This window comes from Anopheles moucheti, chromosome 3 (genome assembly GCF_943734755.1).
Source record: "Anopheles moucheti chromosome 3, idAnoMoucSN_F20_07, whole genome shotgun sequence".
NCBI classification, from domain to species: Eukaryota; Metazoa; Arthropoda; class Insecta; order Diptera; family Culicidae; genus Anopheles; species Anopheles moucheti.
In genome coordinates this window covers 12,546,277-12,563,478 of record NC_069141.1, presented here as the reverse complement: position 1 = coordinate 12,563,478, position 17,202 = coordinate 12,546,277, and the positions used below count along the sequence as shown (strand labels likewise).

At 45.1% G+C, this 17,202-nt stretch overlaps 2 protein-coding genes across 2 annotated transcripts in view; both read right to left on the bottom strand.

Annotated features, from left to right (window-relative positions):
• The window catches only part of LOC128300603 (protein dachsous), a 62,265-nt gene that overhangs the window by 22,299 nt on the left and 22,764 nt on the right, over positions 1-17,202 (bottom strand). The window lies entirely within an intron of this gene.
• Positions 7,203-7,752, bottom strand: LOC128300604 (serine protease inhibitor Kazal-type 1-like). Its single transcript, XM_053036730.1, has one exon. It carries the CDS (start codon positions 7,646-7,648, stop codon positions 7,373-7,375), a length of 276 nt encoding a protein of 91 aa, XP_052892690.1. The 5' UTR covers positions 7,649-7,752; the 3' UTR covers positions 7,203-7,372.

Here is a 17,202-nt window from a genome sequence, read left to right as displayed (position 1 = left end):
GTGGCCACCCTTTTGGCCATTACATATTTCAGTCATACTGCGGGCTTGGGAGGTTTTTTTTTTGTTCTTTGGTTGTTTGTGTGCGTTTCGTTGTTTCCGTTTTCTTGTTTCATTTGAATCTCTCGTCAACGTTTTTTAGCCGTCGATGTCGCTTGTTTGATTGTGTGATTTTTGTTTTCGCTGTTACGAGTGCCTTTTCGATATTTCTCATATTTATTATTGCTATTGCTATTGTTTTCCTTAAGTTTTCGTTTTGTTTTTCGATTCCCACTGGCTCTGCACTTTTTGATTCGCTTTTATGCACCCATCCCACACCAGGTGATGACAGTTTAAGGAATGTTACTGCTCATTGCAAGCACATCCTTCTCTGACACATTCTTTAATTCCAGCTCATCACTTTATGTATAAAAAAGTAAGCAAAAAGATAGTCAGTCGATGCCTATAGTACGAAACGGTCATCTAGACGACGCGCTTTGGAGCTTTTCTATTGCAGCTTACGTTTTGGATTGGAATGGATCAAAATGATAATAATTTCTCATTTCTATCCTAATATTCTAAGATACAAAACGAATAATATCGTTTAATGGAAAGTACATCACATGTATAGCGAATTCTCCTAAAATTTGCTCCAGTATGTTTTGTGTTATACGAAATTCTGACGATCCCTGAGGATCTTTGCTATATAATTTGAATATCTTTACAATCTCTGTGGCTGATTGAGGATTTCCTGCATCTTCTTTCCTTGACATCAGTACGTTTAGAAATTATTCGGGTCATGTGCTTTATTGGAAGTTCTTGGAAGACATTATTTTAAATGTCCGTAGTTCATTAATTGGAAGCATTACACTGAGAAACAACTGAATATTTCACATCTCACGAATGTTTTATCAAGTTTTTATCTTATTTTTCACCAAAATTGACATATTTAAGTCATTCTTTGTATTTCAGATATTATTTATGTCAATTTTAAATCATATATAGCACTTGGTATTTAAAGTTGGACGATTTACACCACAATGGTCGTGAAATGTCTCCCAATTTAAGGATTTCATTGGGATTTTCACAAATGCGCACCCACATGATGATGATAGTGATGCTTGTGGGCTTTCGTAGCATATGAGTGAACGTAATGACGCATGCACTCACACCGGAGTGTTCGGTTGTTCGGAAGTTCGGAAATGTTCGACAGCCCAACCGAAAAAAGAATGCTTTGCGCAACCATCTTTAAAATAAAGTAATAAAATCTTAAACTCTTGAAGCGCTGAACCGTACGAACGCGGTATCAGGAGCAAAAGTTAATATTGTTACAACGTTGTACCAAAAAAGCAAAAAGAAAAAAAAACGGGAATGAAAAACAGAAATGAAAATTTATGAAGCTTTACTCAGCTTAAAGGTTGCTGCTGGGGTTCTCCATTCGATGGCGACGGGATGAGTTTCGATGGATGCCAGGCGTGATTTATAGGAAGCGCTCTATCCGGTGGCCATTCGTACTTTTGCGTGCTGGGTACGATTTTTACGGGGCTTTTCTCCCATTTGGTTGTAGTTTGGAAAATGATTTATCTTCCACACTGGAATCAACGGATCCAAACTGCTTTTGCACAAGGAGGAGGGATGGTGGAGGGTGTGGGAAGGGGAGGAAGAACAAAAAAGTCAGGCAGCGAATGTGCAGCGCTTTCTTTCTTGGTCGTTTTATCATTTCATTTCACCCTTCCCTCTCACCCCTGCCTCCTCTCCCACAACCCCCTCCCGTTAACCGAACGTTTGCTGGGAAGTTACAAAAATTTGAAGCCACGCTATCATCGTGTACCGCGGGGAAGTAATGCATCTTTGCTTATCGGTGCGTTCCCGAGGTGGAGTTTGGTGATTTTGCCGGGGTGTGTTACTGCTTTTTGTGCTGCTGTTATTTTGTTCTGCATTGCCACAGCGGAACCTTTAGGTTATTAACAACGGAAAGCAGGGCTACGGGAGTCGTGAAAGTGGTCACGTAATGGCACTTCGGTCCAGCCGGTTGGGCGAAAGATTTGTATGGAGCATTGCCAAAAAGGGGGGGGGGGGGGGGGGTGCAAAAAGATTGCCCAAAATAATTGCCAACTATGAGCTTATATTGCCTGTTTTCTTCCGAGCAGTGCAGTGCTCCTCGGGTAGTACCGGGCCCATACCAGCCGGCAGGAAGCACAAAAAAGGACCTCCGTTTTGCGGTTGCGATGATCATCCTCGCTGCCCATGTTTGCTGCTTCTGGATGGTTGTGCGGATAATAAAAAAAAGCTCCCCTCCTGCTCGTTCCAGGCATACCGGACTCGACGGAACCCGGGACCCGTCAAATTCATCATTACCGTCCGATCTGACCAGTCCCTTGTAGATCGGTTTCGTTTCGGTTGCGAGGGCGCGACAGAACAACATCGGGCGGACCGTCGGGATGGAGCAGATTGGTTTTAGTGTGCCCAGGGTCCGGGGTTACACTTGTGGCTTTTATGAAGCGGAAGGAGAGAGAGAGAGAGAGAGAAAGGAAAAAAAAACGGAGCGAAAATGCACCCTAATCTTCATCCCGGCAACCTTCAATCAGCGAAAAACTTTGCTGCAACATCGCATCGGATCGATTCCGCTCAACATCACGGTCCGCTGCTACGGGAGGGAGAGGGGGTGCAATAAGGAGCGGCTGGGTTGGAAAAACTACCCGTCAGTTGATTGGGATGGTAGCGAGGTAAACAAAAACAAAACAACGGGCGAACACCACAACAACAAAAAAAAACTTGAATGAAAATCATCCGCAAATGAGATAGCATCGCAATCATAATGCACTTTGGCTGCCGGTCGGTCCCCATCGTACGCAATTCCACCATCGTGACCGGATCCATCCGGCCGCCCGGCCGGTGGTTTCGCGACAGACCGGGAAGCCGGCGAAGCGGAAAAACCGAACATTCCTTCCCAGCTTTTTTTTTTGCTGTTTGCACCGTGCATCATCTGGCACGATCTTCTTCGCGGTGCTGTGGCGGTTTTGCCCCGTTTGCTTCGTGTGCGCGCACACGCGGTGGAGAAAAGAATGCCCTGCGGACAGGTCATTCGACACCAGGCCCCGATCATGGCCTGAAGGGTGCCCGGAATCATTTCGCCCCGAAGGGGATCCAAGCACCGACGGAAGGGGGAAATTGCTTCCCCCCGGGTTCGCTTCGGGGTTTGGGGGAGGGTTTAGTAAATTTGCTTCGACTGAAGATTCGAATTTCTTGATTGCTGCGTTGCATGCATGCGGTACGAAAAGGAAATGCTGTTTTGCGCGACCGGGTATCCTTTTCCTTTCCGCATGTGTACGAGTCGGTTGCGGATTTTTTTTTTCTTCTTCTCGTGCGCACGTTTGCTCAAGGATCGGCGCGTATCGGCAATGATGATGATAGGTAAAGGCGCCGATGGAAGGCAAAGAACAAAACATGAAAAAGCTACACACATATATATGTATATACATATGGGAGTACAATCATCCCGGCAAAGGGACTCCGCCAGGACGATCCGTTCGATTGTGTGCAGTGGTAGAAAAAGGGGGCACAAAAGCGGATCGGGTTCGATTTTCATAGGATGCGCCACGTTATTGCGTGTGCAGTTGCAATGGCGCAAAACCATGATCATGCCACCAGATGAGGGGGGGTTCACCGGTTGGCGACAAGCCGCAAACATCAAGCAATCACCCCCCAGAGGGGGGGAGTGGGTTGCGGTGGCAGCGAGCGGAACTCGGGGTACAGCGAAACGAGAGATTCATCATGATCCATCAAAAGATATGGACGAAAGATGATGAACTTTCCTTTGCACACGGGGCCCTTCCGTACGGAGTCGGTTCCAACTTCTGCGGTTCTACCGTACTGCAGGTATTCTGTGTACTTGTTAGCTTTAGCCGGGCAACTGCAAACTGGCTGGATGTGATTATTATTTTCTTATTATGGCTCGGATGCATTTTTATCTTTATATAATTTTGTACACCACATTTGCGCAAGACCCCGGCGGGGTGCGGGGTTTCTCTATCCCAATCCCAACCATTCCCGTTTCAACCGACCGCTCGTAATTGTTTATAAACAATTGAGGTTTTGTTTTTTTTTTGTCTGTAGCTGTACGCCAGCGGTTTAAAATAAGATTTGTAATTTGCATGTAACTTATATGGTTTTGTAATACTTATATGGTCTTTAAGATGGTGTTTTGGTTTCGACGTCACCGCAAACATACCTGCAAGAGAATAGAGAAGAGAAAAGGTTGTAATTAAATGTTATAAAATAGCGAAGAACCTGAAACAAGAACTTCCTTGGAGTGTTATAAGGAACTTTTTAGAATTTTTAACTTCTAAGCTAGTGTGCGTGGTTCGAAGTATTGCATTTTGACAATTTCTTGAAGTTAGTGTCTCAGGAATTTCTGGAGTGTCTCAAGGATATCTGATGAATTCATGAAGCTAATATAACAAGCAAATAACGAAGTTACATCCCTTATTCTGAAATCATCTATACTTAAACCCTAACTCCTCAAATATTCAATGTCCAGATGAAGTTTTGCGGATCGGTACCCAGAACTTCTTGAAATCGTGTCCAACTTTTACCTTTAAATTGCATCCTTACGAAACTAATTAGAAGTTGACATACTTTTCAAATGATTTGTATAAATTTTAATGACAAAATACTGTCAAATACTAACAAAACTTTAAACAAATAATCAAAATTTCTCACTTTCAATATCAATTATTTTAACGTAAGTTAGTTTTTTGAAGTTGAAATGTAAAGTATTACATTACAGTTTCCACTTTTATTGCTTCAAAACATTTTTTTCAAGGCTCTGAGTGTTAAGGAGAAACACTTAAATATACATCGCCAAATCGCATATCTCAATCGGTTGATGTCTCTCATCAAGACGGAAACATTCGCAAAAAAAAAAAAAAAGGTACAGAATTTCACCTTCCCATTGTTAGAGCTGAATAGTAGCAGTAATTATACAGCTTGAGCTGGAAAATTCACAAACTCCTGCCATATTCGCTCATGCGCGTATCTAATTACGGCGATGGGCTCTGGCTCGGCTGGGAAGCAATGCCATGCGCGGGGTTCAGGGATCCATTCGCGTTTTAAGAATGAACTCAATTTCAGGTTTCCCGCGTGGCAAAAGGGAAGCAAAAAAAAACACGGAGTTGGTTCGATCAAGATGAAGCTGTGATCCACGTTGACGAGGAAGCTACATCACCATCACGAGCTCTTCGGCCAGAGATATGCTCCAGATGGTTGAGACGAATTTCTTCGGCTAAAATCCTGTGCCGCTTGCATGTGACTAACCATGAAACCGCACACACATGTACCTCTGCATCCCTGTGTTTGTGACGGTTTTTTTTTATCCACTCGGTAGGAGTGGTAACTGCCGTGCAACGAGTGAAGAACATTGTGGAAAGGAATGGTAAGAAATAGATAATTATTTGATAATAAAACCCGAGCACCAGCCATTGCGAGATTGCGTGAGTGAGTTCCCGTTTTCAGCGGCTTCCATTCCCGAGCGGTGTGCCTTTCTCTGGCCGTCTTGCTCTGCAATCGTAGCGGCTTGCACGCTTTCTACGATTCCTGAAAGCTCGGCCCGATACCGGGGCAGGAATGATCGCGAACGCGATCACTGTAATCACTTTGCGATCGATGGTTGGCACAGTGCAGGGAAGAGCGAACATGATTCGTCGTCTTCGAGCGGAAATGGGTGGCGATCAAGTGAATGCATGACCGAAGTGGACGCGCACTAGCGAAACAGGAATGTATTTAATAATCATCGACAAAATTTTAAAAATAATTACAAAACACACCGCACGCTTGGGTTGGTTGGAAGTTGGCCGAATGGGTTTTGGTAAAGCAAATGGCGGCACAGTTGTTTTACGCAAATTGTTCCAGCTGACAGAACTTTGAGCACTAGAAGCTTCTATACATAATACGTTAGGGAAAAAGTTATTGAACTTCAAACATTGCAATAAAAATAATAAATATAGTTATTCCCTAGAAGTAGATGACGTTTGAAGGGCTTATGTTGCCATTTGTAATGAAACGCAATCCAAATTACGCAAAGATGTATTAAAAAAACTCTTAAAAGGATGCAATTTCTGATCGTGAAGTACACAAATGTTGTAGATGTCAAAATTTCCCGAGGCAAATAAATAAGGCACCAGAGACTGTTCACCGAACGATGCGATTTTATAGAAAATACAACTTTTATTTTTCACCCAACTAACTAATCACCGACATTGACTCAACGCAGCGGCGGTTCTAGCAATCCTAGGCTCAGTATCGTTGCATTAATAACCAATAATCCTCACTCCGCAACGGACGATATTTGTTCTTCCCAACAGGCCGTTTGCCTGTCTCAACCGCGCTGCGTTAGACTTTTAGCGATTTTTTCAACCGCCATGCCAGTAGATCGAACACCATCGCCTATAAGACGATCGCCGATCGATGCCGACAGTGTAATAAATATAGGCAACATTACGTGGTGATTTCATACCCACAGTTCCCACCGAGGTTATGGATGCTTTTTCCTGTATTGGATGCGATAGCTTTTAATTTCAGCCAACAGGAATGTAGCAAACAGAGCAAGATAGGGGATGATTTTATTAAAGACTCATCCGTGCGCAGGCAGGATGGTGGAGTTTGCGGTGCAATTGCCTGCATGGCCCATCGGTTGTACGTGCGGATGCTAGGTTGGCGCATTCCACTGCGTAGGATCGCACGCTCGCAAACCTTGTACCTTGTATGCCCGCAACGGAGATTTGGACACGGTGTGTGGGCAGCAGGAATGGGAAACAGCTTGGCTGAGGGGTGCAGAACAGGATCAGCTCATCATGAGCAATATCGACATCAAAGATGCGACCAGGTATTCACTTTATGAATCGGAATGGTGTGCAAATGTCATGTTCGATCAGAAGCAATCACTGATCGAGGCAGTGACAGCGGTGGTAGTATAATGATTGCATTTCCTGGCCGCACCGTGCATTCAGACGTTGCTAATACGTGTGTTCCCGGGTGCAACAGTGAAGTGCTTAACGTGCTCGTGCAGAGCTCTCGAAGGCATTCCAGCGAGGATTAGACGACCATAGCAGTCGAGAGGAGGAAGATTACGATTACGATAGGAAAATCACCTGATAAAGAGGCGGATGTATTGAACAGTTTCAAGCACAAGGGTGGTTAAATTTTTGCCGAATCGTATCAGGCACGGAAAATCTGCTTCACAGCGAAACAATGCATCTTACAAACAGCGCTTTTATTCTGTGAAATGAATCATTTACATTTGGACCTTTATCGATTGATAAAAGGTAGATTTTATCACTTAATGATAACACTTTTTTTATGCTTTTTTGTTTACTTCAAAGGCCATGACCGTAGCTCATTATTCCTCCGGCTGTTCCTCGATCGGCTCTTCGATCGGTTCGTCACAGGCTCCGTGGCGCAAAATTCGCAGCTCAATCGACCGAGCCGCCAATTCCTCGGCTTTGCAGTTCAGCAGGCAACGATTGGAGTACGTGCTGAGGTCGGTTCCACAGACCGGGTCGTATATGCGCGGACAGGCACAAGCACCATCAGCAGACCGTCTTGCGGAGACACTTTCCCCGCCCAGGAGTAGTACGGCGGCCACTAACAGCATCACAACGCTCCAGAACCGCATTTTGATCAGTAATACTCGCGTTCGATAGATGCAAATGACAATCAGACACAAACAGCGGGCACAGGTACAGAGACACCAGAAGCAACTGTATCGTCAGCTGTAGCAGAAATCGCACAACGCAATGAATCAGTCGAATGCGCTTTTGCGGCTGATAAATATAAAACTGCCAACTGATATGGTCGTTATCACCACAACAAAGCTCGATGGTGATGTGTTTTCCATTCGTTGGTAGATTGTATTGTAGTGGTAGGCCTAACAAACACTCGTACGCACGCGTCGCGTTGGCGCAGTTGGCGATGTTTGCATGTTTGTGGAAAACAGCGTTTAGATGCTGAATATGTTTCATCACGCTCAATGTTTCTTACGCGTGTTTTGGTAAATCCAAGATGACTCATTTTGATAAATCATGGATTTGGAATCATACGTGATAAGATAGAGTAAAGTTTAAACTTGATAAGAAATTACTTTTATAATTACTTATAATAAACAGGGGTGGCCCGGTGGTGTATTGGTAGTGGCGTTGGTCTACACACGACAGGACCGATCCAAAATCCAATTCGGACCAATCCCCCTTACGCTGGATTATGGCGCCTGCCAAATGGCGAGGTTATTGCGCCGATGAACAAAACGATCTCATCATAAAATTACAGCATTAAGTCCATATTGAAAATGAATCGCTGAACAGAAACTTAGGTTCAATCTTTGGAGTGGATAGCATCGATATTTCTTTCCTTGCAATACATTCTGATAAATGCGTTCGTTAAGGGAATGCTACAACTTCGTCACTGCCACGCTCCCACAAGCTGTCAAAGTACTTGTCACTTCTGATCCATCATAAAAAATGCTTGGTTTGAGTGTTATCAGTGATAAGAATCTGATGGAAACTTCGGTGACGCATTAGCCGGTCGGTCACAGTGACAATAAATTCATAAAACACTTGCTTTGCCTTAGAACTAATTGCACATACAGTGTATTTTTACAAATCGGGTTAACATTGGTTTGTAGCCTTTACAGCACTGCCAATACAGTCAATCGCGCAAAGATCAATCTAAAATTCTTCATTGCAGCTTCCATCCTTCACTTTGTGCAACCCGATCGACCGGCCGGTGGGTGTTCCGATGGCACAATTTAGCACACATTCGTTGGAGTAGGTTTCGTTGTTACTCGCACAGATCGGTCGATACAGCAGGGGGCACGCACAGGTCGCCATTTCCGAATAGATGTCCGCCTGGACCTGTGTGGTTTGCAGAGCAAACACCACGAGCAGGATCGTTACCGCAAGCAAATGAGCGCGCATCTTCATGGGTTTGAGTGCGAATGTAAACTGACAGAAAATCACTAACGTTGGTCTGGTTGGAAAATCACTAAGCGTCTGGTTGATTTAACAGGAACGGTATGAACAGAAGCTTATCAATGTCGCATATGGAGTAGCTGAGCTTACATGAGCGCTGTTATCAGCTGAGGGCCTCAGTTGACCTCGGCCTGATGTTCGATAAAATGTAGGGTATACATGTAAGTTACCCTACTGTTACGATGGCTCACACAACTGTGGTTAGCGCTACAACCTTTTCAAGCTACTTTTGTTAAGGTGAAGTTGTCTTGACATTTCCATCAAGTGCCTAGTGATATGTTCGGTGTTGGATATCCGCCAACACCTCCTCCTTACAGTAAAAGTGTTTATCGTCGTATTCTGTCTGGAATCATTCGGTTGGTCGTTTTGTTATCTAATTACAATGGGAGCGAATGAGATTATGCTTCTATGTTATCCATACGTTGTACACCTCACCTCACCAATTCGCTTGGATACTTATCCTTCTGCCCAACTTCAATTGTTTAACTTCGTCTGAAACTTTGCGCATTGGAAAGTCGTTAGCTTGTACATTTCAAGATCTCTATGGAAGAATTGCAAATGATCAACTTCTGAAAGACCACCAACCAAGATGTCATCGGTATAACTCGTGGTGCTATTGAGTCCAGCAAGCATCGTGTCTATCAACTTTTAAAAAGTACCTATGGTTGCTTTGATATCAGGTGATAATCGTTTGGAATTGGAATATCCCCTTAAAGATCTGCATCCGAAAGATCTATATGTCTAATCATTGCGAATATATCTTTAAGCAGTGGCAGAGGATAGAAGTTTAATTCCAGTGAAAGACTTCTTTCTCGACGTTCCTTTTAGCGTACGCTTCACAGGTGACTTAATAAGTGAGGATATTTTGCGATTCACTTGATCTTTTGTGATAGGAGAGGTTCGTGTTTGTTGTTCACGCATGGCCATGCCCTTACATTGGCCCTAGCGGAGTTGTTTACTGATTTTGTTCGGTTTCCGACACGTTAACTGTAAACAAGATAGTTTACATTCCTGAATTGTAGTGATAAGTAATAAACAATGATGAAAAACAACCTCAAAATAGTTAATTTCGAACATGGCTGTTAAACACCGAGACATAAACCTATCACACACATCTGATCAGAACTTCGAACGATCTCTGTTGCTCTGGGAAGTATTGCGATTATATCTGAAATATTCTCATTTCCGAAGTTAATTTAGCAAATAGCGTATTAAACTTAGCGGGCAATCAAGTGTTTGATGGTATTTCTCGATCCATTAAAAAGTGCTTAAATGTCCTAGCGCTTCGTACGGTGCAGTGGAACATAACCTAGCGTGGACAACATCCCTGAGCCCATTGCCTAGGTGATTTTGCAAAGCAAACTCAGGCACAACATGCGAACACAAGTGCGCCCAGATTATGATCATCCTCTTTGTGCCGCTTGTTTGGCTTGCAGTTGGATGATTTCTCGCAAGACCTGTGCTATGCGAACGTCGATTACGGTGATGGAAGTCTATCTGCGGCTAATCTATCCAACGCCTGCCATGCGAGTCGCCTGCACCGCTAGGTTTGACGGGATCGCCGTCCAATGATGGACGGGATCGCTTCAAATTGAGCGCACTCTGCGATATCTTCATTAACTGTCGTGCATCCGTCTTCATCCACCAATGATGGCGACTATCAAGCGGCCACCATATTGTTTTTAAAACACCCACTCTCCCGCCTGTAGCCCCCCGCGGTGCGCCACGCACTCGGGGTAATTTTCTTTGTTGCTGGTTGCAATTTTTTTGTCTACCCTGTGCCATTATCTTGCGCTCTCTCTTCGTTTTGTTCGACATTGACGATGGCTCTGTCACACTCAATGTGATCGTCCATTGCAATGTGATCGGAGTTGCGATCTTTCCCGCTTTTTCACCCGCTTGCTGCTGCCGAGCGAGGCGCTGCGAAATATTTAATATTTCATCCTGTGCAATTAATACTCATTGAATATGATTGGCTCTTTGCGCAGGGAGTTTTTATTTCATGCGCGAGAAGTACGATCCCTGGGAGCTTTCGGTAGACAATGCGAAAATAAGAAGGAAAACTGCGAACTTGCTGCGGTTGTACGGTTGGGGACGGTAACCCCTCTTCATTCCTGCAGGCTAAAATGTTCCTGGCCGTGGCAAAGGAAAATGGAATGAAGTTCGTGTTTGTGCTTGTGATTCGTCAAGTGTGCTCAGTAGCAAGGTAAAACAATAGCAACAAGACTGTGTGAATTTTTACCCTCCAACAAAGATGGCGAATGGAATTGTCGTTCCTGTTACATGTGCGTGGTATTTGGGGCTATGTTTGGGCATTTCTTTGTCTATTTTCCATTTGAATTTTCGTTCTGTGGCGCAATTGAGCTCTAAAACTGTTAGAAGTATCTCTCTAAAACAGTGCAATATGTACACTTCCGCAACATTCGTACCGCCTGAAGCGCTTCGGTCTGACGAAGTAGTTCAGAGGTCATCCTGTGTCGTGCACCTTGCGCGGTTTCTTTCGCTCGGTTATGGTTCAGTTCGCGCCAGTTCGCACCTTTTGACACGACGGGAATTCGCCATGCTTCAGCTGCGTTTATCAGCATCAGGCATCGGCCGATGCAGCGCCATGTTGGTGAGCGGGATGGAACAAGCAAGCAGATCATTCGTGTTTACCGCCGGTGCTGCCTTCCACTTGTCAGGGTTCTGTTGCAAAATGTCGAGAAAACTGCCACACACACACACACATACATATATATGTTTCAGCGCAAGAAAGAGCGCACAGAAACATTACAGCAACACGAAAAAAAAAGTCTCCCAAACATTATGATACAGACAGGGAAGAACAAAAACAAAAACCCCCACATGGAACGAAAGAGAAAAAGCGATGTGTTTGATGGGACGACAGAATTATCAAGAAGCATTGCACGTTTTTCAGGGGCCTCCTTCTTCGGGGAAAAATGAGGAAAAAAGCCATCAACGCGAAACTGCTGCCGCCATTGCAATCAGATGCGATCATCGCCGGTTGCGCCAATTGAAGTGCGAGTGCAGCAGAAAGTGCAGATGGAGAATGTAATATCGGGCCCGGGCACAGTACTTATAAGCCGCTCCATTCCCCTCTATGCGTCGTGCTGCAAGCGCTTTAATGAAGGCTTTGCGCCAATGCCACTGTGTACTGCCTCCGAAAAAAAACCGCCCCGATGCAGCAGGATCGAGGATCGCGACCGGGAAGAAAATTAACGCAGCAGTCGTGCACAGGTGGAGCCAAACCAGGGGTGAAAGAAGGAAAAAAAGCAAGCAAAATAAAAGTGCAAAATAATTCTTCATCATTATAAAGTTTTAATATTATACTTTATTGGATGGCTAATCGATAAAAACAAAAAGGAAATGGTGCGGAGCAAGAAGGATAATGGATGAATAAGGTCTGGGCCGGCTCTCGGAGCGCTGGAGATATGATTATGAGTCAGGGCCCGCTGGATGGGCGAAATGGAGTTGATCGTGACGCACCGTACGTACGGCCCGAGCAGGAAGGAATGAGAGAGCGAAGGAAAAAATATTAATTTTATGATAACATGTAGCGCACTTATCCCCTCCAAGTAATCGCCGTGCGTCCTGGACTGCCGGATGCCACATTCTTGGCCAATGGCTAGAACCGGTAATGGAAAGCGGCGGGGTAGCCCGAGAAAGACCGTTTGCTAGAAGATTATGAGTAGCTTCACTGGCACTCGGGGTCGGTACGCACTAGGCCGCTCGATCGATTACCGATCATAAGTAGCAAACTGTGTACAAAAATGCATTTAAAAAAATCTCGATCGAATCGACGCGCACTGGCGATTGGTAGTCGGTCAAGATGCATTTCCCGTCCCACTGAGTTTTCAAATCGGATTCGGCCCTCGACCGAACCGATGGGAATGGGAAATTATCGAAGGTAAACATTATACGAGTTAACCCAGCATGATACCCTTATTGTCCCCCATTAAGTGCGGTCCGCGCATCGTAACGTCCGTTTCCAGTTGACGAACTGTAGCGCTCGTGGTACGCACGGCGGTAGCAAAACCAGGTGGACGCATCAAAACCAAACAGCCCTTTTGCCTCAAGGGAAAGATCAACACCTCGGAAGAGCTTCTACCGGTGAATGGGCTTCCACGCACGATCCGGCCCCAAACGCCAGAAGGATGCGCGAGGAAATGAACGCTCATTTCGCAAACGAACGCACTATCGGCACACAGGTATCGGTGCGCTTGGGCTGATAATGTTCCAGCATGATTAAGTCCGAAATCCGCCCACCGAAAGCGTTTTTAACTCTCTTGGCATTTGTTTTTTTAGTGTTTCGTTCGTGAGATCACGATCACGACACCTGAGAGCTGGTGGGGGCTTTGCTTGGTGGCGGAACCGTGTGGTCAGTTGGATGGGGTGAAGAAAATTAAAAAGGAGCTCTTTGCGGCTTACAACGGGCCAAAGGGAACAGGACAGGATCGAGTTGATACGGAATGAGTTTCCCGTTAAAGCATAAGATCGATGCAATCTGCAGGAAATCATCGAGTACTTTACGATTGCCTTTTTTCCAGCCCGTCCAAACCGTCCCGTTGAGTGGTGGACGCGCGGTTCCCCTGCGCGGTAGATTTTGCCTTTTTCCCCTTTTTTCAATTATTATTCAACGCGCATTGATGGTTCAAAATCGATTTTCTTGTCGCAGGACTCATCGAAGCGGGAAGATACGCGGGAAGGTCGGCGAACCGGGCACTATGTGTGGCCAATCCGCACATCACGATTCTATGCTAGTCGATGGGACGCGATTGCAAGAAGTTGCACCGTCAGAGAGCTCGAGCCGGTAGTGTTTAGTGAGGGCCACAAATTAAACGCCTCGCTGTATTAATCTGCTCATATAATGTATAATGTCCCACAGATCTTATTTATGGTGCGTATCGCTGGAAATGTAAAATGCTTCAACATTCAACATTATTCGAACGGTGAACATAGGTATGCAACATGTTTAACAGCAAGCTGAAGATCTTCTTAGATGGAACTACTAAAAATAGCAGAGAAGGTTCACGGGGAAATTCATGTGATAAATATGGAGCAAATCCTCTCCGATTTCTGGATATTCTGGAATATTCGATTTTGGATCTCTGTATTTCTGAGGATCTTGTCCACTCCTAATTCACACTGCATTTGTTTGTAATATTGAATTTCGACTAAACAGTGCTCCAAGTACTTCTAATTGATACTGAAATGGCTGGAACTCCAAATTCCCACGCAAATTTTTGATATAATAGCAACTGGATATTCACTAATTACAAGAGTGTAAAGATTAAGAGGTAAAGTTTTTTCCATCTATTCATTCTGTTCCACTTTAGAAGGAGAGTTTCGAGGTAAATGTGAAAGCTTTCCTCCCTTATAGGAACGAAGGCCTGTAGAAGGTGAAATTGATTCTGAGCTACGAATTTTGATGCAACATCAGTGTAAGTTGATGAAATTCTGTGTAAAATCAACTTCAACATGGTCAAGATCTAAAAAGTAGGAAGCATTTAGCACATCCCCTCAAACTCAACTTTCAACTTGAAAAGAATCCCGAGATACTCCCGAATTTCTCACTAGAACTCGAAAACCTTGTAATGTCAGTCGACCAGATGTCTGTGGAACGGAAACGATTGATGAGATCGCGTAGCAAAGCGGTGGCAAATAATGAGAAAATGTGTTGTGCCTGTAATGGCAGGTAACGTTAAGATTCTAACTGATTTTCAAACTCCTCCATTCTTCCTTCATTTCGGTTGCTGTTCGCTCATTGCTGGACAGTGGACAGCGCTTGGTACACTCTCGCTCGGTACGAGCTGTATTTCGTGCACCGAAGAGGCTTCAAGTTCAGCCCGAGCGGTCGAAATAACCATGGGAGCGGCATGATCGAACTTGACAAGCAATGAAAATTGTTAATGAAATCTGTTCGAGGCCGGCGTCGATGATCCTCCTCATCGGCTTGGCCCGGCAATGGATGGGACAGCAATCGGGCGGAGAGGAAAAAAAAACATTCCGTTGGATTATTTTCGCCATAATGACACGCTTTCTGGCGCAAACCATCGTCGCCATCAGGTCCACCGACACGGGACCCCCGAAGGAAAAGAACGCGAGTCGGAAGACGCCATGCGAAGGGGTAAAATTATGGAAAGATTTTTTAACACTTAAGTGAGAATTGTGAAATTACCGGCCGGCCGAATGTCGGGCTACGGTTGGCGAGTGGGATTGAGATATAGGCGGTCAGAGCTAGGCTAGAGCTCTGTTCCTCGTGCCGTTGGTAATGGTGTTTGAGTTACTGACTGATGGATCTTAGGAGCTACGGGGTTTTTTTTGTTACCCTCCACCCATTGTACTATCTCCATTTTTTCCGTAGGCGCCCTTTACCCGGGCCCCGGCGAGCTGAGAATTCGGATCGATAATCGTTAGTTTGGGAATGGGAGCCGGTCGACGGTCGAAGAGAGCCATCACGGGAATCCATCCCAAAAAAAAAAATCCCGACCATGGTCCAACCGGTGGTATCCATTAACAGATCGCGATCGTACCGGCAAGATTGCGGCTACCTCGATCTCGCGCTTTTGTCGATATTAATTAACCGAAAGAAGGAAACAATTTTCTTAATACCCGCCAAAAATTGCGCACCATTGTTGGGTAGATTGGCACCAGCTGGCGGGGAGAGGGAAGGGGAGGGCGGAAGGGGAGAAATATACCCGGCGAGTCGCAAGTATTGCCTTTTTGTTCCGACGCTTGGCTGCGTCGTGGGATTCTCGTGACGGTGAGAATTAAGATCCATCCGTCGCCCGCTTAGAGATGATCTCAGCAACCACGACCGTGTGTACGGTGTGGAGGACAAATGGTGGACCAGAACAGGGAATGCGCACAACGCAGCCAACCCCGGCACACTGGCGGGACTGTATTTATTAATGCAATTTTTCGAATAAATGCCAATGATTTATGTGCCCACCGATTCCCACAGCCCGGGCACGGGTTTTTTGGGGGCAAACGTCAATGCCCAAGCGGGGTGAGTGGAACTCGATTATTTTGGTAAGTGCCAGTTAAATGTTTGACACACGGGCATAACGTAAAAGGTACACGTATACGACGGATAAGCTAACGACAACTTTACGACTCATCGGTCGGTTGTACCAGTCGCGAAATGAAGGAAGCACTCAAACTCTTCTCTCCGCTTCTTTGCCTCTATTATCTGGATGGCAAACAGTTTGAAGTTTTACAAAACAAAAAAAACAAACAAACAAACCTTCCCAAGTAACATACCATTTCAATGTCGATCGATGACATTTATTCGCTGGACGCTCGTTTCCAGATCCGTTCCCAATCCTACCATAAAGGGTTAGACGAACGTGGCCGGCAGAGAAAACGGAGGGATGATGGTAGACTGGCAATAAGATCTCTTTCGACATAAAATTAGCTTAATTAGCCTGGGTACGGGTCTGGGCATCTTCAGGCCGCTCGAAAAAGCGGAGACAACAATCCTGCCGAACAATTCACCGACTCTTTGCCTAATCCAGTAGGGGAACAATTTAAGTAAATCCACATTTAAATTTGCGAGCTCAAGCTGGGGCGGGCAATTGTAAATGGGAACACAACATATGCGCTCCACCAAAGCACACACACGCGTGCCTGGTTTGCCATGCTGTTTTTTTGTTCGTTTCATGACGAAAGTTTTATTGCAGTCGACTTGTTTTATATATATTAAATTTTAATTAATTAACATTTTTGGAACCTTGTAACTACAGATCATTGTCTGCCGCGCGCGGGTTCTCTAAATCGGTAGCAATCCGGCTCTTTCTCGCTTCCCATTTCCTCGGTTTCCTCGTTTTCAATTCCCGAGGTGAGCTTCCCGTTTTCCGCTGCGAGTAAAATGAAAACGAGAGAAAAAAACGGCAGCATCATGATGATCGAAATCATCGGGACATTGTCGTGGTCCGGACCCCGATTTGATGTGAAACGTCAACGCCATTTTGGCTCCCTGTAACATTCCTTCCGGGGGCGCACCAGCGTGATGACAAGTTTAATGTGATGCTATTTCGAAAAGCACGCAGCGAACAGATCAGCGGAGATGATCGCTGCCGAGAAGTGGTCCATCTTCCGATTGTTTTTCGGCTGGTATGACCTGGATAGCTCAATAGCTCAGGGAAAGAAAAGTAAAAGAAACAAGGAACAGCGCTTCCACAAAAAAAAAATCCACATCGAA

What these genes read in the sequence shown, in the direction of transcription:
- LOC128300604 (XM_053036730.1), bottom strand. Translation starts at nt 7,648, where the DNA reads ATGCGGTTCTGGAGCGTTGTGATGCTGTTAGTGGCCGCCGTACTACTC.